The sequence below is a fragment of the Anolis sagrei genome, chromosome 4 (genome assembly GCF_037176765.1).
Source record: "Anolis sagrei isolate rAnoSag1 chromosome 4, rAnoSag1.mat, whole genome shotgun sequence".
Classification (NCBI taxonomy): domain Eukaryota; kingdom Metazoa; phylum Chordata; class Lepidosauria; order Squamata; family Dactyloidae; genus Anolis; species Anolis sagrei.
The window spans coordinates 64,201,573-64,228,538 of NC_090024.1; the positions used below are offsets into that span (position 1 = coordinate 64,201,573).

Sequence of the window (26,966 nt, forward strand, 5' to 3'; positions counted from 1 at the left end):
ATTAAGAAAGTCCAAATGCTAGTTGCTACCTATAAACAGCTTGTTTATAACACTATACTCACAGCTAAATAAAAGTTCTCTGGAGAAGCTCTATTGGTTTTGGTGATGTGCATCTGTTTTTCATGTATGCGTTTTCTGCAGATGACTGTAGCAGTCATAAATATACTACACTGTAACTCCCAGTTCTACACTTGCAGCTTAGATAAAGTATAGTGACTGACAGCCCCCATCGGTTGCTGTGCCTGCCTTTGTCATCAGCCTTATGGCCTGTATATCTCCTCCGATTAGAACTCCAGTATTTGTTATACTGTATTGATAGTTCAAAGATTCTGTTTACTTCTCTCCTGCAGAGCAGAATGTAAAGTGAATGGGAAGTGCTCTCCTTTCTGCAACAACTGAATGCATTTTAATAGGATGCAGTGTCACTAGTGATTTATTGCTCCTTTTTGTTCTTTTATGTGTTGTATTTGTCATTTTTTGCTGTGGCAGTTTTATCTGTAAAACAGTATAGTTACAAGAAAATGCTAAAAAGATAGAGAATTGCTGTAGGAGCTGCTCTTTCCTCTCCCTTTGCCCTCACTCCCACCCCAGCTGCTTCAGTTTCCTCCCTCTGCTCTTCTTTTTTTTTAAAAAAAAAAACTAATTGGTCCAAAAAATAGTTAGCCTCTTTCAGATCTCACTCTCTTTAATGGGAAGAAATAACTTCCACTATGTTTATCCATGTGCAGCACAACTAAATAGCTGCATTTACTACACAAAATGGGAAAATAATAGGAACAGAGTTTCATCTTGTGAGGGTGACAGTCCTTGTAAATACTAAAAGGCAGAAATAAACAAACCTGTTTCACTTATATGCAAAACAGATAGGAAAAAGTTGTCAGTTCTAGCATTATTGTGAAAAAACTAACAAGGGTTTTTTTTCTCCATTCCTAATCACAATTGCAGTGCCCAGTTTTACACTCAGGAGTTCCAAAAGACATATCTTCCCGTTATAGTAGATTAGGTTCCAGAACACCTTAAAGCAGTGATTCTCAACCTTCTCAGCCTTCCTAATGCCGCAACCTCTTAATACAGTTCCTCATGGTGTGGTGACCCTCAACCATAAAATTATTTTTGTTGCTACTTCATAGCTGTAATTTTGCTGCTGTTATGAATCATAACGTAAATATCTGATATGCAGGATGTATTTTCATTTGCTGGACCAAATTTGGCACAAACACATGATGTGCCCAAATTTGAATACTGGTGGGGTTGGGGGGATTGATTTTTGTCATTTAGAAGTTGTAGTTGCTGGGATTTATAGTTCACCTTCAATCAAAGAGCATTCTGAACTCCACCAATGATGGAATTGAACCAAACTTGGCACAGAGAACTCCCATGACCAACAGAAAATACTGGAAGGGTTTGGTGGGCACTGACCTTGAGTTTGGGTGTTGCAGTTCACCTACATCCAGAGAGCACTGTGGACTCAAACAATAATGGATCTGGACCAAACATGGCACAGATATTCAATATGCCCAACTGTGAACACTGGTGGAGTTTGGGGAAAATAGGCCTTGATATTAGGGAGTTGTAGTTGCAGAGATTTATAGTTCACCTACAATCAAAGATCATTCTGAACCCCTCCAACGATAGAATTGGGCCAAACTTCCCACACAGGACCCCCATGACCAATTGAAAATACCGTGTTTTCTGATAGTCTTTGGTGACCCCTCTGATGCCCCCTCACAATCTGTCCAGGTTGAGAAACGCTGCTTTAAAATGAATCATACCACGTATTTACACTATTATTTCTTACATGTGAATTAGTGCTAGGCCTAAAAATGTAGAAGTATATCAAAACAACATTGAGGTTCAAAGTAAACAAATGCTGTATACAGACTTGAATGCGGGTAAGAAAATGGCATCATGTTGTATAATTGAAAAGTGCCAAACTGGGGAAGTACTCAAAAGTGAAACACCTTAAATGAGATAGTACTTTACATTGTAGTGAATGGTATTCTTTAATCATTATTCTGCAGGCAGGATTTTTTTCAAAACTCAAACAAGATTTCCTTTGTTCCCTTTAACTGTTAATAGTTTATGTTTGTTGTTTTGAAGTTAGTCTGTTTTTCAACTGGAGACTGCCGCCAGAGTGTTGACTGAAGCATGATTTATAAAATAAAGAAATATTTTAGGTTAATTGATTTGTGTCCAATGAACAGAGATGATTTATTTTATTTACTATTTATTTATTGCATTTATATAGCGCTATTTTTGCCCCTGGAGGACTCAAAACGGTTCACAACATAATCAATGGCAAAATTCAGAGATGAAGACATATCAAAGTATTACAATACATTCTACTGTTAGAAGATAATTAGTTCCAAGAAAATATGTCATTTCTACTTTCTGGCATAAGAGAACATTACATCTCTCCGTCAGTTGGTCCCAGTGCTCTTCTAGACATTTTAGAACAGACAACTGTTTATAGTATTGACCTTCATTGACAAACTATGAGAGGCCATAGTTCTCAAAACAAGGCACCTTCCCTAAAATCAAACTCCTCTTTACACTGTGGCTGCTTGAAAATTCAAACATTTATAGTCAACATTCTGGCTTTGATTCCCACCCTCCATCCCTCACTTTTGAAACCTGTCCAGATTGTTTTACTGCTTTCAGTTTCCAGACCGTCCTGGCTCTGAAAGCCAATCTTTGCTACAAGCAATCTAGTTTCTCTGAATTTGCCCAAGTCCCCTGCAACAAATTCCATATTTATCAAGTCTAGGTGCCATTCAAAAAACAGTCTAGTGTATGTTTCTTCACCCTCTCTGTTTTCCATCATGCCTAATGATGAGGAGAATTTCTGCAGACATTGTAATCTTTACCTCTAGTTCCACAAAGAGTCCTGATAAACAGCCAGTGTGCTAGCTGTGGGCTGATGAAAACTGGCCATGTGCCTTTGCTTCAGACGCAGGAGATGCGTTTTTGTGATTTCTGATTTAAGTGTTTCCAGCTCCGAACTGCTTTCAAATTATATATGAAAATCTGATAGAAGCATTTTAGTGTAATTACCCATGAAATGTCTGTGTTTAGAAAATTGAACTATTTTAGTACAGGAGCATTGTAAACAAAGATAGCTGAAGCTGACAAACATGGGCTGTTTCCAGTAATCGTTTCAGCCACTTCAAACTCCATTGTTGGAAATACACAAATATGTAGCTCCTTAAAGACTATCATATCATTTGTGGTTTATTTGTTTTAGCATATGTTTTCATTGACTATATTTGACTTCTTCAGATGAGTGAAATATTTTACACACTTGGTGGGTGTAATAACATAACTTGATTGAAAGAGGACATACAAATATTAAGGAGGGGAGAATTGTAAGCGAAGGTGCCAACATATTGTGATAATTCTAAGCAAAATTCACTCTTCTGCTTGTTAAATAGATAAGCCCTTCTAGACTGGTCTTCATCTAGGATGGTCAAGAATAATCAAAGTGCAGTATAATTAAAAAAAAACATAATTCTTACATTAAACTAAAGGACAACAAACAATACAGCTGCAAACAGAGGCAATTGTTTTTGTGGTTTGTTTTTTTTTTTAATGCTTGGGTAGATAAATATCTCTTGGCCTTGCACCAAAAAGGAAAGAAATGCCTTTTTTTTGTGCAAAGTTAGGATGTACCACAGAAAAGATCCTTTTCTTTGTACAGAAAGAATGGATTTCATTCACTGGTGACAGTCAGTTACATTTCATAGATGCTTCTCCTGCATATGTGAGAAGATGTTCTTTGAAAACTATTCCTTCAGAGATTTTGGTCTCAAGACATGTAAAGCTGGAAAGGTAATTTTGCAACCAAATTCTATACTCATAAAGATTTCTAAGGGTGCATCTATGCTGAAGAATTAATGCAGTTTAACATCACTTTAACTGTCATGGCTCAGTTCTATGGAATCATGGGAATTTTCTTTTTGAGGAGGCACCAGCAGAGAAGGCTAATGACCTTGTAAAACTAAAAGTCTCATGATTCCATAGCATTGAGCCATGGCAATTAAAGTGGTATCAAATTACATTAATTTTACCGTGTAGGTGCACCTGAAGTCATCTTCCAAGACAGCTTAAACGTATGGAACTTAAGAACAGCAAATGTTAATTACCATAATTTTAACTTATAAAACAATTTAATTTTAATAAGTATTTTTGTATTTTTTTAAATGTGATCTTTAACAACAACAACTTTATTTTTGTACCCCACCTCCATCTCCAAAAGGGACTCGAGGCGGCTCACATGGGGACAAGCCCAAAGTCCAACATAGTTAAAATGTAACACAACAGATTTCATAAAAAACAATTTCGGCAATATAAAAACAACCACAGATAGTGCAATATATAGCAAACGACCAATACTCTCCAGAAGACACAATCATAGGATGACAAATTCTTATTCAGCATTTTTCTTTGAAATGCTTTTCTTGGAAAATGTTGGAGGATGAACAAGCAAATGAACTCTGATGTAATGATTGATGTCATTGCATCCTGTGATTGTGTGCCTGCATGTGTCTGGGCAAAAAGTTAGCGGAAAGACTGGTATTCAATTTAGATACTGATCCATAAATTGAATAAGACTAGGCTGCAAAGGATGATTTCTTGCTTCCACTTCCATTATTTTTATAATTTTAGAAAACAAAAAATTATCAAAGCAAATGTGTGCTTCCTTAAACAAAGCAATACAATTTTGAAATGTTTGTACCATCTGGGTGGTATAGACTAGCACTCATATTATACAAAATATGTCAGCATTGTTGCCAATTTCAAACTCAAGAATGAAAAATGTGAACAAATGTCTCAAAGTGAATGAGTGGCCTTGAAATTAAAATTTCTATTCTGACCTTCCCCTAGTCGCCTGATGGATCATATCCAACTTTAGCTGATGTGCTTCCAACTAGGGAGAGCTGTATAAATGGAGAAGGGTCAAGAAGTTTTCCTTCTATTAAATCCTCAACGTTATTGAATGAGCAAAACTTAGACATTATGGGCAAAATAAAAATGTATTTTACGCCTACCTCCCAATAGTTATCAACTTGAAATAATGAAATGCAGAATATATGAAATCTTGAGTCTATATCTAGCCGGAAAGAAAACCATACAGACAATTGTGATCTCCCACTTTTTCTACTGCCTTCCACCTTACCAAGCATTATTGCCATGAACTGTGTTTTCTCATGATATGGCCAAAATATGACAGTCTCAGTTCAGTTAGCTTGGTTTCTAGGGAGAGTCCAGGCTTGGTTTGTTCTGGGACCTGTTGATGTATTGTTTTAGCAGACCACAGTATTTGTAAAGCTCTTCTCCAGCACCACATTTCAAATGAGATGATTTTCTTCTGTCTTCACTGACTTTTAAAAAATATTTTTGTATTGTTTATGGTTTTACCCCATTCCCACTCTCAGCCCCTCCCCTTGGACATACAGTTTGTACAATAAATGACAGAAATTACATTTGAAATATCAGTCTTAATCTCAATTTTCCTACTCTAATTCTTAATACGTTCTCTAAATAATTCCTAACTGTGTCCCACATACTCTTAACTATTGTAACATTTTTTATTTTATCTATATTGGTCAATTTACAATTTGTTATTTCCACATTTAACATATTAATTATACAATTATACCAATTTGTCAGAGTTCATTTTGTTTTATCTTTCCATCCTCTCACTAAAACGATTTGTGCACACGCTATTAATTTGTCAACCACTCTTTCCTTTTGCACATTATACACCCCTGGTATCCTTTCATGTAATACATTTTTATTGTCTATTGTTATTTGGGGACTTAACATTATATTAATTTCTCTTTCAGTCGTTCTCCAATACACCTCAACTCTATCACATTCCTAACCCTAACCCTTAAACATGCCTTTTTGTTTACAGCCATGCCAACACCTGTCCTGAAAAGCACTAATAATAATTTTCAAGGAACCATCCATGCAAAGAAAACTGCAGTAATTTGAATTTAAGATGGGAAATAAGTGTTATTGTATTGCTTGGTTTAACAAAATCATAGTTGGCCAAACTATTGTATTGGGAGTGACTATCAAGCATAGAATAAAGGAGATCTCCAGGTTGAGGATGGTGTTTAATATTTGATGTTCGGCTAAAATCATAATCAGTAGATCATCTCTTTGCAATATTATTTAGAATTGTTGTTAGATATAGTACATTTGTTAGTTTGCAACATCTTTTGCATGTTGCACCTCTCTTTCCTTTGAAAATTAAATTCCGAACTGTCTGAACCCAGAGGGAATATTTTCAGTTTCATTTCTGGGGGAACATTGGGAAGGAAAAGGGAATGTCACCAAAATTTAAAGGCCTGCTATTGTATATAGCAACTATTAAATTGCAAAATGGTGCATTCTAAGAGCATCTGTTGTGATTACTTTTTATAATCCATAATAACTATAACAATACTGTCAGCACATGCTAGTCACTTTCTTCTAAAAATAAGTAGTTGTATATCACTGCAGTGCATGCTGATACATGTACTGATTTGTTTAATTTCTCATTTAAAAAATCCTTATGTAGAATCAGTGTGGTTTTGGAAGTTTTTTGTTGTTTATTCATTCAGTTGCTTCTGACTCTACATGACTTCATGGACCAGATCACATCACAGCTCCCTGTCAGCCGTCGCCACCCCCAGCTCCTTCAAGGTCAATCCAGTCACTTCAAGAATAACATTCATCCATCTTGCCCTTGGTCAGCCCCTCTTCCTTTTTCCTTCCTTTCCCACCCACATCATTATCTTCTCCAAGCTTTCCTGACTTCTCATTATGTAACCAAAGTACTTCATCTTTTCCTCCAATATTCTTCCCTCCAGCGAGCAGTTGGGCATTATTTCCTGGAGTGTGGACTGATTATTATTATTATTATTATTATTATTATTATTATTATTATTAACTTTATTTGTACCCCGCTAGCATCTCCCGAAGGACTCGATGCGACTTAAAAAGGCCAAGGCCTCAATACACAATATAACAATACAACCTAAAGCAAATTAAAACAATTAAAGCAATATTAAACAACAAAACAACAAGCAATAAACAATACACCAAAAACACAATAAAACTGGCCGGGCCAGAGTAATGGGTACAGAATTAAAAGTGCTGATGTGACAGGTGATACGTAAGGATTATAGGGTAGGTGCAGTGTGCAGTGTGCAGCAATCTTAGTTCTAATAAAGTGCTTCTGGGACTTGGTATTGGAGATTTCCTATTCTGGGAAGGCACATCGGAACAGCCAGGTCTTCAAGTTCTTTCTGAAGACAGCCAATGTAGGGGCCTGTCTAAGATCTTTGGGGAGGGTGTTCCAGAGTCCGGGGGACTGACTGGTTTGATCTTCTTGCAGTCCAAGACACTCTCAGAATTTTCCTCCTGCACCACAGTTCAGAAGCATCTATCTTTCTTCGCTCGGCCTTCCTTATGATCCAGCTCTTGTATCCATAGGTTACTACAGGGAATATCATTGCTTTAACCATGCAGATCTTCATTGCCAGTGTGGTGTCTCTACTCTTAACTATTTTATCAAGATTGGTTTTTGCTCTCCTCCCAAGAAGTGAACATCTTCTGATTTCCTGGCTGCAGTCTGCCTCTGCAGTAATCTTCGCTCCTAGAAATACAAAGTCTGTCACTGCCTCCATGTTTTCTCCCTCTTTTTGCCAGTTATCAAGCAGTCTGGTTGCCATAATCTTGGGATTTTTTTTAAATGTTTAACCTGCAACCCAACTTTTGCACTTTCTTTTTTTTTCTTGGTTATAAGGCTCCTCAACTCCTCCTCGCTTTCAGCCATCAAAGTGGTATCATCTACATAGGCTAAAGTTGTTAATATTTGGGGGTACTGGTTCTCAATATGGTAAACATGTAGTCTAATATCGAGGGGGAAATAAACCTTCAAAATTTGAATTTTAATGTTTCAAATATTGCTGTTTACTTTTGCTTTTTAGTTGCTTGGATTTTTAACATGCTGTTTAAAAAGCTCTGGTAGATGTTATGTTGCTTACATTTATACCCTTCATTTCTTTAAGAAACACATAGAGTCATAGAATAGATTTGGAAAGGGTCTCTTTGGCCATTAAGCCCAACCTCCTACACAATGCAGGGTCTCCAGCTAAAGCCTCCCCCATAGGTAGCTGTCCATCTTCTTTTTGAAGATGTCCCAGCAGGAAACCCCACCACCACTCTGAGCAATTTGTTCCATTGCCAAACTGCTCTTACTGTCAAGAAATTCCTTCTAATGTTTAATCAACTGTTGAGACCATTACACCTGATTCTACCTCCTAGGGTAGCAGAGAATAGACCTGCCCCCTTCTCTCTGTGATGTATTTAAATAATATATCATGCCATGTCAACCCTAGTCTCGTCTTGATCAAGCTGAACATGCCCAACCCCTTCAAAATTTCCTCATATGATTTGTTTTCCATATTACTATCATCCTTGTCCTATACATCTATAGGCAATTTGATTTGATTGTGAAACCACTCTTACTGTCAAGATGTTCTTTCTTAAGGTAAGTCAAAATCTATTCACCTGTAATTTCAAACCATTAGATCTTATCATATTCTCTAGGTCAGGAGAGAACACCCTGTACCATCTTCTCTGTGACAACCATTGAAGTATTGGAAGAGTGCATGCATGTCTCCACTCAGACTTGTATCCACCAAGCTGAACATGCCCAGCTTTTTCAGCCTTTCCTCTTACCTCTCATCATCCCCATGAACCTTCCCTGAAACTGCTCAAATTTGTCTGTATTCTTCTTTAAATGAACCAGACTAGCTGCAGCTTCAAAACACTTTCCAAGAGCAGCCCCACATAGAATGCATCTGTATGTATATACTACTGGAATGTAATTCTCTAGTTCTACTTTTCAACTTCCTTTCTTTCCCTGTCCCTGCAATACAGGTTTATACAACAATAGGATAATTGTTTCATCCTATACATTAAGGTCCTATCACACCACACTGTCACAACACTGATATTACACGATAATTAACATTGCAATACCATGTGGAATTCTTAGATTTGTAGTTTAGTGAGGTTGAGATTTTGCAATACTCTTCCTCAAACTTCAAATCCCAGGATTTCATAGGATGTTGACTTGGCAGTTAGTAGAGATGTAACAATCTAGTGTGTTAAGGCCTCTTGTTACATTTATATCCCGCATTTCCTTTGTTGAGCTCAAGATGGTATGTATAATTATTATTTCTAGAATAATGTATTGTTGAAGGCTTTCATGGCCGGAATCACTGGGTTGCTGTAGGTTTTTTCGGGCTATAAGGCCATGGTCTAGAGGCATTCTCTCCTGACGTTTCGCCTGCATCTATGGCAAGCATCCTCAGAGGTAGTGAGGTCTGTTGGAACTAGAAAAATGGTTTATATATCTGTGGAATGGCCAGGGTGAGACAAAGGACTCTTTTCTGCTGGAGCTAGGTGTGGTTTCAACTGACCACCTTGATTAACATACAATGGCCTGACTGCGCCTGGGGCAAACTTTTGTTGAGAAATGATTAGATGTCCTTGTTTGTTTCCTCTCTGTTGTTTTGCTGTTACAATTTTAGAGTTTTTAATACTGGTAGCCAGATTTTGTTCATTTTCATGGTTTCCTCCTTTCTGTTGAAATTGTCCACATGCTTGTGTATTTCATTGGCTTCTCTGTGTTGTCTGACATGGTGGTTGTGAGAGTGGTCCAGCATTTCTGTGTTCTCAAATATTTGGTCATTCCACAGTCCTTGGTCATTCCACAGATATATAAACCATTTTTCCTAGTTCCAACAGACCTCACTACCTCTGAGGATGCTTGCCATAGACGCAGGCGAAACGTCAGGAGAGAATGCCACTAGACCATGGCTATATAGCCCGAAAAAACCTACAACAACCCATTTCTAGAATAATTTTTGAAGTAAATCAGACTGAGAAAATATTACTGACTAAAAGGGAATCTACACTCCAATAGCCCAGAGTTTCTGTGGTGGAATGTTGAATTATGGTTGTAGAAGGAGGAGTCTATAGAAAGAGGGGAAAGAATACACTGATAAGCATCTTTGATAAGAACATAGTTGGGTGTCAGGAATCCATAACAGGGGGACTGTATATTGCAGCATTTTGATATAGGTCGCATTTCTTCTGGTTATTAGTGACACAAACTACAAGAAAGGAGATTCCATCCGAACATTAGGAAGAACTTCCTGACTATGAGAGCTGTTCAACAGTGGAACTCTCTGCCCCGGAGTGTGGTGGAGGCTCATTCTTTGGAGGCTTTTATACAGAGGCTGGATGGCCATCTGTCGGGGGTACTTTGAATGCAATTTTCCTACTTCTTGGCAGCGAATTGGACTGGATGGCCCATGAGGTCTCTTCCAACTCTATAATTCTATGATTCTATATACATAGATGGAAACATAAATATAAATGTAACATATAGGTATTGAAATAGACAGAGATATATACATGCATATATATGTTTGTGTGTGGGGGGAGGGTACTGTTCCATTATATGGGCAGAGGCCACAAGGGGGCACTAGACAGAGAAGGATAGTCCATTTTACGAGGGGGGGGGTGTTGAAGGAGTTATACCATTTCCCCCTGTTTTCATGTTAATTCCCCCCACCCATGTCTCCTTAGTCAAAACAACCATATGGGAAGGGGAGGGGAATGACAAGCAAAAATGGGGGAAATGTTTTTCCTCCTTCAACTCCCCATATAATAGACTATCAATCTCTGTCTAGACCTCCTTTTGGAGCCCGCCCTGATAATGGAACAAATACACACACACACATGTTTGACTGTTACATTTGGTATCTGTCAGAGTTCCTGTAAACTATACTGGTGCTAAAACATGATATGTTTATTTTCCTCCTATTTGCACACACATGGGAACAAACATCTAGATTTTAATTATGTTTATAAAATTAATTCCCAATTGGCAATCACCAGGTACTTCAGAAAACAAGTCTGTAGGGGATAATTCCATGCTGTAATCCCTGTTTACTTCCCCAATATCCTAATTAGTCTGCTTCTGAAAGGGTTTCAAAAAATTAATCTGTCCCACTAAGGAATATCTGCAGCATCTGATACTTTCTGTTTTGCTTTAGCAAAGGAAATTATCTGGCTATGCTCCTGTTGGCAAACTAGAATATCATAGCTCTGGTTTTTGTTTTATTGCAGGATTTAATGGTTAATCTGAAACAAAAAATGCTGAAGTTATTAGATGATTCAGAGTGCCACAATTATTTTATACTACTGATGTACAATTAGTAATGAATTCTGATATATTTAGATGAATTAGACACAGCCACTGAATAAATCATAAATTGCATGTTTCTTTGGAAAGAAGAGGAAGGAAGATGTGGTTTGCCCTCAGATACTGAGAGCAAATTTTTCGACTAGTTTTCTAGTCTCTGCCTCTGGAATTTAAACTGTAGCCATCGATATATGGAAGAAAAGAGCCCATTCTAAGCACATTGTGTCCATATAGTTTAGACTTGGAGTGCTAACTTACTTAGGGTTTTCCTGAGGAGAGATTGAGGGCATTCATTAGAAACATCCTTTGTCACAGAGCTCTCCTTTTTGTATTTCCTCTGTAGTTGATAACGTGGAGAAAATTTTATTAATACACACTGTTTGCCCCCTCTGCCTTTGCAAAAGAAAAAGAAAAAAGAAAAATTGTTTGGTTATTCCAAGTCCATGCTTAAATTTCTGTTCCATACAAACTATGTGATTGTGTTCCTGATGCCAGTATCTGGACTTCAGTAAATCTTAATATCTTCCATTCAAATTGTGCTCATTATTTGAAGAAAAAAGAGTTCTTCCTTGTCAATTCACTGATTGAATTGATGGAAAGCCAGCAGTCATTTTAATGTAAGCCATTGCAGCAGTTCAGATAAGGAATAATGAAATGGCTACAATGCAGGTCAAGGTTTTTGCATGGTTTTTCCATGATTTACTCTATAGAGTTTAGTGCTATCAGTTAATTTTTGCATTTTGACTTTTTTGGCACCTGGACAAACCAAACCAAACATTCAGTTGTACCAGCATTCTTAATCTAATTTAAAAGCTTTTGACAGCTGCTATGATACTCTACAGTGTCCATTTGTGAATATTATGCAGCAAATATTTGAGGTGTTGCTGGCATATGTCCTGTTTTGACTATAGCTATCAAAAGGGCTGTGGAAAATTCATGAATGTTTGATGGACACTCAGGTTGATCTCATTTTGGGGCTCACCCCTTTCTCTGAATGGTCCAGCTTTGCTTTTAATTTCTTCCCCTCTTAAATTCCATTTAAACTCCAGTTGTCCATTGTTTGTTGCCATTCCTAAATACACCCTGTGCACTCAGTAACTGAGAATATGGATAAGGTCTTTGAAGTGATGCATCGTTTGAACCCTTTATTATTTGGATGTGAATGAGACAGAAGCTGGGTTAAATGCTAAAGAGTTCAAATAATTAGAATGCAATAAAGAAAGGACATTAGAAGCACAGTGTGTGTGTGTAGGTGTGTGTAGGTGTGGGTGGGTGGGGTGGGGCTGAAAACAAAGCAGTCTTGGTTCCACGTTGAACATAAAAAGGGCAATGTTGGATCAGACCCAGAATTCTGTGCACACAGTAACTCAACATCCACCTATCAGACTCTTCTGCATCCAGACATGAAGGGCAACTGCACTCTACCTCCTTCATTCCACAACAACTGATAGGTAGAAGCATACTGCCTGTGCTACTGGAGAAGATAAACAACTGTTCCTGATTAGTAGTCATCCAGTCCCCTTTTAAAGCCATCCAAGTTGGAAGTTTCCATTACTTTTTATGGCAGTAAAGAATTAAAATGAATTATGCGGAGAAGTAGCATGGTGATTATGGGATTGTATCCAGAAGCGTCCTCTCTTGTGTTATGGGCATTTCTACTAGTTATTCACAGTTACAAATCCGTGCTGCTTTTGCAAAGGCTGTGAGTGAAATCAAGAGAAACTGTGACCCAACCTAGATTGATACAAGACTGAAACAAGCATTTTCCGTTTGTATCAATGGCAGTTTTCCAGTCTGCGACGGAAATTGATCCATTTGGATGTGTTCCGCAAAAGCAAAATTGGCCCCTAGACCCACAGTAGTCAGTTTGTGAAACTGTAGCTATGGCAGACTTTGGCAAGAAGAGTTTTGTAAATCTGACCCTCATTTGACTCAGTGAGACTTGAGTATCCTTGAACATTTGACATCATTTGATGCTGAGCAATAAAAAATCTGTCCTGGGATGATTATTCATTACCTTGGTTTCTAGGCAAATAAAAAAAGATAGAACTTAATCAGGGCTTTCAAACACCTTGATGAAAACAGGAGTGTTCTGGTCCCCGAACGTTAAAGTTTAATCACATTTTACTCTTTCCCCGCCCACATCCTTGTCACTCAAAAGGAACTGTGATGGGGAAGCTTATAAATCAGGCTTGTTTCCCAGATTGTCTGTCTACCTTGTGAAGGTGACATGGCGCCTCAAATGATGAATACTGTCATGTTTTGATTAAAAAGTCAGAAGTCCTTTAAGGGGGTCAGCATACTGAATTGAATAATGCATCCTCAACTGTTTTCATGCTAAAATTATTTAGCAGAGAAAATTGATGTTTTGTAGACATGTATTCTGATGTTCTATTACATTATATAGTAAACAGAACAAACTGTGCTCTTTTTTGCAACGAGGAGGTTATAAAAGCTTAAGACAGTAGCTGCTGTAAGGCACTGGTTATCTCATTTAAACAGATATTAAACGTGGATGCCAGTAGTGTGATCATCAGCTGCTTCCCATTTTGTGAATAAATTGCTTAGAAAGAGTCTTTTGCCTACCAGATGTGACCTAGATTTAGATTTCCAAAGGCAAAAACAGTCTATTGTGTAAAAACAAAACAATTGCTGGTAAAATGCATGGTAAATGAGCTTATCTCACATTTCCAGGTGTTTAAGCTAATATGTTAAGGAATTACTGCTTCATTTATGAAAAATAATTGCAGAAAATGTTTCAGCAAATCAAATTTGGACAAAGGCTTATGAGGGTTATTGTGTTGTTGTCATTTTTAAAAAAATAGAAATAACAGGGAGGGAAGCAGGGACAATAAAAATATAAGGGGTGAAATGCTGTATGAGAACAAGGTAGGATGTAGGAGTTGTGTTCAAATATAGCTTAATGTTATAAAGAAGTAGAGTTCTCACAGGGCATATGCTGTTACCAATAAGTATCCCAAGATATCAAAATACTGGCACGTGCCACCCTAATAGTTATTGTTAGCCACTACTGTTTTAAATATAATAAATGGGAAGCGCAGTGTCTCACTTCTTTTCTTTTCTTCTCTTCTTTTAAAATATTCTTCTGTAGGTGCTGCTACTCGAAAACCAGACCCTGAGCCAGAAAAGCAAACAGACCACACTGTTAAAATAGCTGGAGTGATTGCAGGAATCTTGCTGTTCGTTATTATATTTCTTGGGGTTGTGTTGGTTATGAAGAAAAGGTGAGTAGTTGATAAAGCTTTGGTGCGTGCATATTTGTGTTGCAGTATCTCCTGCAGCAATTTCCAATAAAACACTTGCCAACTTTCCAACCACATTTCCAAATAGTTTAAAAACAAAATGCTGTTTATTCTCCCTTAAAGCCTTGTTGGTGTTAGATGAAATGGCAGTTATCTGATTCTTCTGTCCTCCAGTGTTCATAGTGAATTAATGTTAGTGCCCTTGTGTTAAAACACCCCGAGAGTGATAAGTCTAACACTCAGCCCAAATGACATATGCATACTCTTTATCTGTACATCTCCTCTATTCAGAGCTGAGGTGAATGTTAGAGGAGTTTGACCCCTTAAAGAATATAGACTTCTTTGCCAATTAGAGTTTTTTTTTTAAAGCTCAAACTCTTAGATTCATATCTGAACCTAAACATTGGATAAAAAAAACTAAGTAGAGCAGAAGTGGCCATGAACATTAATAGCTGTGGGTTCCACATCCTTTCTGATGTTTTCACTTCTGGGAAAAGTCCCACAAGCTAGTATACAGCCAAAGTTACATCTTTGGATCTAGTTTCACACAGAACATTTTAAACAGAATGACTGTTTAGGCCTTCTATGAATTGAAAGCTCCTTCCACGAACGAAGGAACACTGTGGACCCAACCCATAAGATAGGTGGATGGGAGAGGGTATTTTTGTTTAGATCCATGGATTTCTGTGTTTTGCTGTATAGTTTCCCCCCTTGATAAATGAAATGACCATATTTTGTTGATTCTGAAGATAACTTAGAACCGATTCATGAAGAATTGTGAGAGAGTAGAAAGAATGTGATTCTTCTGATTAATTACTAGTTTTAAGAATACTGTGATACTGTCCTGCTTTGAAATATCTGATATCAAGGTGAGATTTTTTTTAGCGACTAAAACAAGATAATAATTTTGGCAACGAGGGAATTTAAGAGTATTGCATACTACAATAGAACTTGAAAGTTAGTAACCTTATTATACATGTACTTAAGTTCATTTGTTGGTGGAGCCTTGGATTGACTGGATATGTTAGCTTTGAAAAAAATTGGTTGTGTTTTAGAGTGCTTCTCTCTTTGCAGTTCCTGCCTTCCTCAATGAAGTACACATCACTACAGTTTCTGCTGACCTTGTGTCCTTTAATGGCACCAAGCCTATTTCCTATAAATCTTGGAGAGTCCCAGATGAAAAATGGTCTATGAGCTAAATTGAGGGAAGGGAAATATGTAGGTGTATTTAACTCATCAACATATTAATATATTCCTTGGGGCATTCTGAAGAATCAAATGGAATTCACTTTTCAGGTAATGAAAAGAATTTACAAGGGAAGCAGAGAGAAAAAAGTGACAAAAGTAAATGAATTTCTTTGAGAAAAAGATATTAAATATTACTCATATCTCTAAGGGTCAAAAAAGAGTCTGAAGCATTGCATTTCTAGAAATACATAGAAACATACATATCATAGGCTCAAATTCAATGTATTAAATAAATAGATACTTCAACAATGAAAAGCAGTCTAGAGAATGACAGAATATAAAGCATATAAGAAATCCTATATTGGACTTTATATTTACTTTTTATTTTAGAAAAAAAATTCCAGACTAGTGTTTTGTCATTAAAATATATTGCATCAAAGTATAAGGCATTCAGTCAAAATACTAATTGTACGTTCGTGGGAATTTCTCTACAAGCCTGCTAAAGCTTGTAAAATAAGTACTTATAAACTTGGCCGCCACTACTCCATTCCACCCCAAATGGAAGGTTCATCACATTCTTTGGGCTTCTCTATGTTACTGCTTAGGCTGAAAAGAAGTTAGGGAAGGAAGGAAGGCTGCCGTTCTCTGCTATGGGAAAGGGAGGTGTAATGAGATAGAAGCTACTTTCCATGCCCTGCTATGCCACTTCCACGAGTGGCTTTTCATGTTTGCCTCTTGTCACTGCCTTGGACTGCGAGATCAAACCATGTTCCAGGAAATAAAGCCCAACTGGAGGGAAGGATGTTAGAGGCAAAGATTAAGTACTTTGGCCATATGATGAGAAGACAGGTTAGCATGGAGAAAATAATGATGCTGGAGAAAATGGAAGGAAAAAGGAAGAGGGGCCGACCATGTGCAAGATGGATGGATGGTATCCTTGAAGTGACTGGCTTCAAGCTGGGGGTGGTGATGGCCGACAGGGAGCTGTGGTGTGGGCTGGTCCATGAGCTCACAAAGAGTCAGAAACAATTGAATGAATAAACAACAACAACACTGCCTTCGAGCTGAGTCACTAATACAGACAGATTATTTTCCTTGCTTTTCTCTCATTGCTTTCTTAGGGTGCATTCACATTCTTTTCCTCATTTGTATTCCTTTCCATATCTGTATTTGCATAGATGTAGGCATTTTAAGATCAGCAATGTAATTCACCTCTATCCACCCCCATTGCAACTCCTCAAATAAACGGATCTTCTTTTTAGGTTTTCCTAAGTATGTTCCCTTTATGAATTTATGATTTTTTAAGGGAGAGGAAATTATTTCTTTGTTACATGTCTCTATTTTTTACCCACAACAGAGTAAAATCCATGGGTTAGAGTTGAATTCAGGTGCCAAAACCTGTATACATGAGGCTGACTTATGCACGGATATATAGGGAAAGGTTCTTTCTGTACCACGTGTGTGTTCCAAAAATTACAAACTAGGACAGGGAGGGAAATACTTTAGGTTCTCTGACCCATCCAAATTCATCTGTATCCTTAGAAAATATCTATTAGGTGAATAGCTTCCTCCCATTCTGGATCTTTTAAATAAACATTAGCCCTTCTATTAGTTATTCCTTGTCCCATACATTGGTTGTAAGATGTGAATGTTATTGTATAATACTGATAATAATTCTAATCAATTTTGTCATGACAATTAAATCCTAATTTTTTGGAGAAAGAGCAGGCCCCATTTTATCAACACTATTTAAAAAAAAATAACAATACAATAAAAAGACCACCTTAGAAATGGCTATGTAATGCTATATTGACTCTGTAGGGGTGTTGTGTCATAGGCCGATAGTGTAATAACCTAATTCCATCACCGCCATTTAATGTATGTATTGTGATTTTTTAAAAAAATCAGTATTTAAATTGAAGGAAGCAACTAACAGATCATCTATACTGACCACCTAGGGGCTTATCTGACATAACCTTGCCCCATGTTTAGCTAAGCCAGGGGAAAGGCCAAATCCTGAGCCAGAATTCAGGCTTTATCCCAAATTTAGGGCTGTCAATACAGTTGGGTCGTTGCTAACTGGAACCAGCCACAGCTATCTTAACTCCCATCCCACATTCCTCAGCCTCAGGCAGCCTGTGGATGTGAAATGGCTGTCCACACATACATGCACGTGTCCCCAGCCGTGATACCCCACCCACTTTCTCTTGGTACCCTAGCTGACATCACCCAAAGCATGCCAACAGAGGAGGGAGAAGACGGGGTGCTCCACCCACTCAGCTTCCTTACCGATTCAGTGCTTAGGCTGATTTTTTGTGTGTGTCAGGAGCGACTTGAGAAACTGCAAGTCGCTTCTGGTGTGAGAGAATTGGCCGTCAGCAAGGACATTACCTAGGGGATGCTCAGATGTTTTCATATTTTACCATCCTTGTGGGAGACTTCTCTTATGCCCCCGCATGGGGAGCTGGAGTTGATAGAGGGAACTCATTCACGCTCTCACCGGATCTGTAGGTCTTCAGTCCTGCCGGCACAGGGGTTTAACCCACTGTGCCACCGGGACTCCGCTTAGGCTGATGTCAGTGCTGGACTGGGCCTCAACCACCTCTGAGGCAAAAAGCCATCTCCCTGCCCACATGTTGTGGCTATGCCCAGCTCTGACATACCACCTACCTGGCTTAGGCTGATGTCAGCCAGGTAGGTGATATATCGGAGCTGGGGACAGCCACAACATGTGGGCAGGGAGACGGCGTCTTGCATCAGAGGCGGTTGAGGCTCAGTCCAGCATTCAGCATAGCAGTTCAAGCCCACATTAGCAATCACTGTGGAAAGGCCTATTGATACTTAATAAAATTAACTTTTAAATGCTTTAAAATTAGTCTGCCTGTCATCTGTTCAGCTACAGCTTTTTCATAGTTCAGTGAAATTGTAAATAAAGTGATCTAATTATTCATAGGAAAATGTTACTTTAATTTGCCAACCAAACAGGAACTCTAGATATTTCACATGCCCGACCAGTGTACGAAAATAATGTATAATTCTTTTAGGAAATGGGACATGATTTTAATTTTTAGCTTTCTTCCATCAATTCTATGCATTTGAAAAGAATGTATGGCTTTCTTTCAGATCTGAAGGACTGTGTAACATCTGTAGCGTTAATCCTATATATGTCTGATAAACATAAAAGGGACAGCCTGCCAGGAATTGCTCTCCTTTTTTCCAATTGTTTCATAAAGATTTGAGCCTGTACTTGGTGGATCACTTTCTGTGTTATCAGCTGATGACAGTATTAGACACTTAATCTTTTTAAACAAATTCTGCTTCAGTGACTTTTAGATTGATTTTTATGATGGTATTTCATAACTTTTAAAAAAATCTGAAAGCCTCCTTATTAAGTATAATAATTGGTTATTTGCTTATGGTTTCTAAGTTCCTGTGAAAAATTGCAAGCACCATTCATACATCACTCATGATCATGTGCACACCAGCTAGTCCAATGGCTGATGTTTACATATGAAGCGGGGCAGCCTAAATACTTAGATCACTGTGTAATGGGAGTTCCCAGTTGTGTTGAATTCCTGGTGTTCTTTGTGCATAGACATATTTGCTACAGATTTCTCTTCTTTGTATAGATGTCACAAGATGGGGTGTCCGTGTATTGAATATGGCCATCTTTACAGTACTGTGCAAATAGGCTTTCACATAACTGGTAACTTAATTTGCAAGAATTTTTGTGGCTGTATGAAAGTCCAAGTGCACAATTTATGGACCTTGACAGGGGATCCCAGGATGTTTAGAATAAAGCCAATGGTGGTTCCCTGTTTCAATTCCTCAAGTAAGATTCGGGCATTGGATACATTTGCTTTCATATCCAATATCAATCTGGCTAATGAATGAGCTGTTAAATCAGAGCCTAGCATGCACTTTTGCTTTATCTATGTGTGCAGGGCACTTCAATACTTGATGCTCAGGCACTAAAACAAAAAGGCAAAACATTACATTGAAATTGCAGAGTAGGATACAACGGATACAATAATGTGTTATAGGCAGCATATTATATTACAGAAGACATTGTACGAGTCGGTCTCAACTGATTACATACATTTAGTTGCAAGAAATAGTATCCCCTTTCTTGGTCAAGTGATCTTGCAACAGTTTTCTAGCATTCATAATTTACTAAAAGACTAAGCCACAGAAAATTATTTCGTGAAGCACTTTATTCCTTTTTTATTTAAGATCTGTTGGATCGGATAATCTTTAGGATACATAAAGCATATTGCAAGAAATCTTTGGTGCATTTCCTTTTTGTGGGACATAACAACCCAGTAGCTGCTTCAGAGAAACTTAAGTGAACCCAAATGCTCTACTCTTTTCCGTACAAGATAACTAATAATCTTACTAAGTGTGCAAATTATATAGTGGTAGGAGTAGCCACCTACATTTTGGAGTGCCTCTCATATCTCCTCATTGAAACTTGGGACTTTTGGATAAGAGTAACTCTTGATGGGAGTTTGGGCTTGTGAATAAGTAGCAGTATCAAAGATTGAGTTAGCCCATTTTTGTTTGTAGTCTTGAATTTATTAGAAAAGTTGGGATTGGTACCCATGTCCATGTCTTCTTTTTGAAGCTTCAGTGAGACTAGAAGTGCCATACAAAAAGGCACATTTATTTATATTTTAAAAACTGGGTGTGAAAAAGTTTGTAGGTTCCTCTAATATGCTCTGACTTATTCAAGAAATGTAAGGGACAGGCAAATACTGTTCCCATACCACTTAGTATTAGAAGAAATTTTACTCTTCTTGGATGAAACTGAGGCTTCACAATATGACTATATGATCTTGAAGGTCATCCAGCAAAGATGCCATTAGCATAACATGTTCATTCATGACTCTGGCTGAAATCTAGCTCATCCTCTATCATAGTCCTTCTTAACATATCTAGGAGGAGATCAAAACTTTCTGCTTTCATTTGGAAATTAACCACAGCTCCCTGTGTCATCCAAACTACGGGAAATAGTATTTTTATCTAACTGTTGTTTGGTGTCCTAGTTCCTTAAAGATCAGAGTTCACAAGGGACTGTAGATAGGTAACAAAGAAGCCAAACCCTTCAGAACGAAGTGAAACATATAATTGGTTGAAGCATTACATTATGACTCCAAAGGCCAGGTTTCAAATCCCTGCTTAGCCATAGAAACCCATTGAGCGATGTTGGATAAATTATACTCACTCAACCTCAGAACAAGACAAAGGCAAACATCCACTGAACAAATTTTACCAAGAAAACCCATATTAGGGTTACCATAAGTGATAAAGTACTTGAAGGCATACAACAATAACAACAGCAACAAGCTTCATTGTTCCTTGCAATTTAGAAAGTTATTTTTAAATCTCGGACAAGATTGTGGTTATTCATAAATTGTATGGAGGATGATTTACATACAACCCCACTCTGTTTCTTTAGTAGATCCCCAGATTAAAACGCAATCTGAAAATCAACTTCAGTTGTTCCAGCATCTTTGCAGGCAGATCAACCCAATTCCCAAAGAGTTCATCTGAGATGTTGCTGGATGAGATAGAAGCTGGTTGAGGAGACTGATTCCCATCACACAAATACTAGGAAACTGAGATTTATGCATGGAAAGATAGCTGTAAGATTCCCCCTGTCAAAATCCAACCCCTTGAGATAATTGCTCTTAAAGTGTTGTAAGGTTTTATGTTCAGTTGACCCTCCATATGCATAGATTCTGCATCCATGGATTGATCCATTCACAGTTTGAAAATATTTTAAAAATCAGCCCAAAAGTGAAGCTTGATAAGGGATACCATTTTATCATGCCATAATCAGATTTCAGTATCCAAACCCCTGTGGATATCACTATGCACCTCATCAGAGAGCTCAAATTAAGCGTCCTGGGATGCTTAGAGCCATCTTGGGGGATGGAGCCCCACTGCAGCCATCAGACATCTACATCTGTGGCTCCATTTCAAACATCCTCCAACTGCGGAAAAGTGTTGCCAGACACTTTCCCTGGCAACACAGGAGGCATCCCGTGTTGTGCTGACTCCAATGGAGTCAGCACAGGGTGTTTCTGAAAGGGCGATGCTTTCCCCATATGATGAGGAAAGCATCGCGAGAGGGAGCTGTAAACAATGCAACAGCTTTGCCCCACAGCTCCCTCTTTCCTTCCCAAAGGCCAGGTAAAGTGGGTCGCTTCGCTTGGCCTTTATGATCAGGTTGTATAATTTTTTGATAATTATTAAATAAATCATAAGTAAAGTAGTGTTTTACCAAGTTATTCAACTTGTTTATTATTTGCCATTAAGAACTCCACCATCTAATTAACACAGATTCTCATACATAAAATTTCATGATCTTATTATAGAAATTCAGTATAAAAATATCTGGAGCAGCTTCCTCTTTATTTTTCTTTCATTATGTCATATTCTAATGTGAAGCATGATCTGAAATTAACTGACTCTTCAACCATTTTTTTCAAAACAGAATAATTCATCTCAATACACTTTTGGCAGCATTTTGCATCCAAGTACTTGGCAATTTCACACTGATTAATTTTATTTATTGTTGTTTCTGAAATTACTATACAAGTTGGGGAGTGTGGTAGCATTTATACCAATTACACTATATTTCTGTCAGTACATCATATGTCAAAAATTGCGAGTGCTGTATCACAAGATAATAAATGGGGATCTAGAAATAATTCTGAAATAAGGAGAAAATATTATTATTACTCCCATGCACATATTCTACCACAACAACAAAAATTCTATCTTTCATTTATAGGTAGGTAGAAGAATTTCCATATGGAAGAGCTGTATATTTATTTATTATCTGCTTTGTTCTTTTTGGTTATTTTTAATATCATTTTTGTATGACTCAGAAATGCAAAGAACATATATTAGTGCAGATGTTCTCCTGAAACATGGCACATCCTTCCTTTAAATACAATCTTTACAGGTGTGCATTTGGTAAATCTGCCCCATGTGATTAAATATTAAACATTTAGCTTCTCGTGTTTAAACAATCCTGCTAGCATCAGAAAAATAAGAATATAAAACTGGCAAACACTTCTACAGGCAAAGAAGATGAGAGAGAAAATTTGATGAAAGCCTTATTTTCAAAGAGACGCCTGCAGCATGTTGCTGGAGGCAAGTTAACATTAGCTGTAGTCCTCTGTTTATATGGGATGTAGGTTTTCTGTTTTAGTTTGGGATTTTTGCCGTAGTTGAGAAGTAAAAATTATCTATGCCTCTAGTGCCTTTTTCTATACATCAATTCAGTACTCCTGAATGTTAGTTTATTCATCCTTAAGATTTTTTTTAAAAAAAAACAAAGTTACATTCCATCTTCACCTGGAGAGGTTTTAAATTATTTTGATTTCTTATGAAATGTGGTCTTTGCTTTTATCCCTTTCCCCATGAGGAAAAGAAGAAATCATGACTAAAGCAAACAGAGGCCATTTTAGTATAAGTATTGCATATGTATGCCCTTTCTTAGCAAAGAGTATATATTTAAAATGGGATCAGTCATCAGATCCATGATGTAGAGTTTCAGGGCCGAAAGGGAGGAGACTATTGCAAAGTCATGGCGTAGAAATGTTCATTATGTATCTGCTTTACTTTCAGGGCATAACTGGTATGATTATGCAATGGCTAGAACCGCACAGAACAATGGTTCTCAACCTGTGGGTCCCCATATGTTTTGGTCTACAACTCTCAGAAATCCCAGTCAGTTTATCAGCTGTTAGGATTTCTGGGAGTTGAAGGCCAAAACATTTGGGGACACACAGGTTAAGAATCACTGCCATAGAGGCTACCAATACTAATACCTGATTTTTAATTTATCCATCCCTGCAGTTTGTCCATTCTCTCACTTAGCCCTACCTACCATCAGCTTTATATCTAGGTAACTTGGCGCTGTTTGCTTTTCATCATTTAAAGCAAGGCATTGAGGTTGATTAAAAGGGTGAGTGGTTCATAACACAGCAACTATCACCATTTGTAAGATGACAAGGAGTTGGCAACAAAGTCAAAAGGAGCACACCAGGTGGGCAGGTAGCTGAAGAACCCAATGCTCTTTTTCAGTCACTGGAAATAATTTGTATATACTAACACAATCATCTTCTACATTGGAGAAAAATGAAAAAAAGAAAATATGTCATTTGTTTTTAGTTTTAAAAATGCAGATTTTTATCTTTTTTTCTGTGGATAAAGGCCCGCCCATGGTGGGGTGTGGGTTTTGTTTTGTTTTGTTTTGTTTGAGATTTTTACCAAATTGAATTCTCCATTGTGTTGCTGAATATTTCTCTGCCATCAGATGAAGATCTAGAGAGGGTCTCCGGTATCAAATAGCTCACAGTACGCTGGCAAAACAAAAACACTGTCCAATTTTACTTTTCCAAATGACTTAAAGATGGCATGTTGTCTTTTTTTTACTCAAAGTATTAAAACATAAATCAAAGTATGGCTAATCAATTAACATGACTATCTCTGTGTTATGCTTCTATATGTATAGGACGTATATCTTTGTTAGTCACGGCTAATAGATATATGCTAAATTGTGTTAAATTTCAGTGATTACTTTGTTAGTTATTGCTTAAGCTGTTGTGAAGAGTGGATATGTCATCTGTCTGTTCCAGATGTGGTGCATGATATTTCTGAGATGCATTCTTGCTACCTTTTCATTTGTTTCTCCAGTTCTAGTCTCATCTTGATTTTTTTCATACATTAATATTTGGCTTTTCTTTCCTTCCATTTCATCTTTTCCTCCACTGCCTAAATCCTTCCACCATCATGGCAGAAGAAGCTATCACTCCTACACTTATTACCTGTAAGTAACTTATTTGTGCATCATCAGAGACATGCTTTCTGCCATGTTGTTCTTCTGTGCATGAATAGTGAATACTAATGATTTAACTTTCCTTGTGAAACTCAAAATACTTTCCAGCTCTGCTTGAAACAACAACATCTTCATATCATTGTGTTCAAATCCACTTTCCCTTTAAGCTTCCTTTGCCACGTACTGTGTGCTAGAGTGTTGTAATCCCTTCCCCCATTGAAAATAGCCAGTGGTGGAAAGCACTATTTCTAAAAAGTGCTTTTATAAAATAAGTCTAGGTGCCTGTAATGAAACGATATGTGGCCAAGTCCTGTGCATGTTTACATAGAAATTATTCCTATCAAGATCAAAAAGCCGCATTCCTAATTGAATGGACATTGGATTGTGCCATTAGATTTTTTTTCTACTTTTTTTGTCCATGTTGAAAATCTAGTGATGTATGTACATGTGCAACCATTTTCCATATATCCATTACTGTATACATTTTAATCCCATTCATAAACAAACATATTGCTTCAGTATCCTTAGATATTTTGGAATGGAGAGTTGTTGCCATGTTGATCACAGAAAATGAGATGTGCAAAATAAGAAACATCTTATTTATGCTATTTGGATTCAAAATTTCAAGTGTTGCTTGTTCTTTTTTAAAAAAAGACATAGTTTTAAACAGATGTGCCATTATTATATGGGATATTCCGTCCTAACCTATTTACTTCCTTCCTCCAAACAATCCCGCTAGACAATGTCCAGTGAAGAAGTCATAATTGTTCCTTATGCATATAAATAACAGGTAGAGAATCATTACTGGCAAAGGATATGTTTTGCCCTTATGTCGGGGGTGAACCACCTTCCCAGGCCGAGATACACACAACAAACCTGTAAAGGCCATCATTCCCCACACTCAAAATTCTAGATTTTTAAAAACATGTTTGAAACTTCATTGAAGAGGATTCCTCTACAATATCAAGGAATCCAGGGAGGCCATTTCTTCTGGTTTTGGAAAAAGCCACCCATCCTTGGATCAAAAGAGGTCAGAGTATCTAGACCTACCAGAATTGTCTCTCTTTGCATCTAAGTATGAAGGGGGACCTTTTCAGTCAATTAAAACATGAGAGTTCGTGGTCATGGGCTGTGGCTTGCCCATCCTTGCATTGATCCATACATGTAAGTATCCAGAAACAACTTTCTAATTATATGTGGAAACAGAATGTTGATCTGAATTGACTTTCCAACACAGCTCTTCTTGATATGATGCTCTCTGTGAACCAAAAGAACATTAGAGATTGAGACAAAATATTATTTTTACTAAGGTGTGGTATTAGGGCATATTGTTACATAAATAATTCAGCAGTCCTCTGAATTTCAGTGATCTCAATTATGTTTTCTGTGAAGGTACGCCTCATTTGTAGTATTACATTGCAGCAAGTACTTGAAAAGTTCTGGGCACAAAGTATTTTGGATCAGTTAGATTTCACAGAGGTCCTTAGGTTCTGTAAAAATCAGATCACCATGACATTAGAATCGTAGAGTTGGAAGAGACCTCATAGACTATCCGATCCAACCAGTCCTGCCAAGAAGCAGGAAAATTAAGTTCTTGATGACATGGACAAATAATCTGAAATTGTTTGAGAATGGGATTGTCAGTAAAACAACAGCAAATAACCTAGCCTGAATTTTCGCCAGACTATTCCTTCAAAAACCCTTACGGGTACAAACTGGTATTTTTTCTTTTCTTTTCTTTTAAAATCCATATGCAGTAGGGGAATAGGTGTATTGTACACTGGGCTTTCTCTATAAATCTGCTTTTTAAAAAAAAGCTGGGCTCACTACACTCAGTTTGGGCTAGACAGCTATGTCTGCAGTCTGAACTTTGTCCAGCCACAACAGTGGAGTGATCTCTTTGGAAGCACAGCTATTCATGCACATCTATATTATTAGCCATCGTATGGCTCTCACCCCTTCAGTATCAGAGGAAACACACCTCTTCCACTGTTTCACTCATCCTGCCAGCTGGGTAAACAGGGAAATGACGAGATTCCTCTAGGAAAACAGTAGTGCACTATTCAGATGCTTTATAAGGCACACCTATACATAATTGGTACCTAAGAAGTCCAAGAGAAAACAGGCTTAGAGGATGTGCTGTAAGCCAACACAATATGCCACACCATAGTTGCCGGTCACAGGCCATAGCCATTCCAATATCAACCTGATACTTCAGCTTTGGGAAGCTTGAGCCTGGAGGAGCTAACCTTAACTCTAGTCCTCAGTTGGCAGGGTTTTGATCACTGAATTTTAGAAATGCTTCTTAAGGCCATATTATTCTGCATGGGGAAACCACAGCTTGGTAGGTAATTTATGTTGCTTAGAGACTGTAGTTTCATAACAA

The 26,966-nt window shown here is 37.6% G+C and overlaps 1 protein-coding gene across 14 annotated transcripts in view; it reads left to right on the plus strand.

Moving 5' to 3' along the window:
• PTPRM (protein tyrosine phosphatase receptor type M) overlaps window positions 1-26,966 on the plus strand; it is a 529,398-nt gene that overhangs the window by 344,117 nt on the left and 158,315 nt on the right. For 8 of the 14 annotated variants that reach the window (XM_060775059.2, XM_060775061.2, XM_060775062.2 and 5 more), the window contains one exon: window positions 14,388-14,520. In XM_060775059.2, the coding sequence (XP_060631042.2) occupies window positions 14,388-14,520 (133 nt within the window). Of the gene's footprint in view, window positions 1-14,387; window positions 14,521-24,541; window positions 24,572-26,966 lie in introns of all 14 variants that reach the window. The other 6 variants (XM_060775055.2, XM_060775057.2, XM_060775056.2 and 3 more) reach the window with 1 other exon arrangement.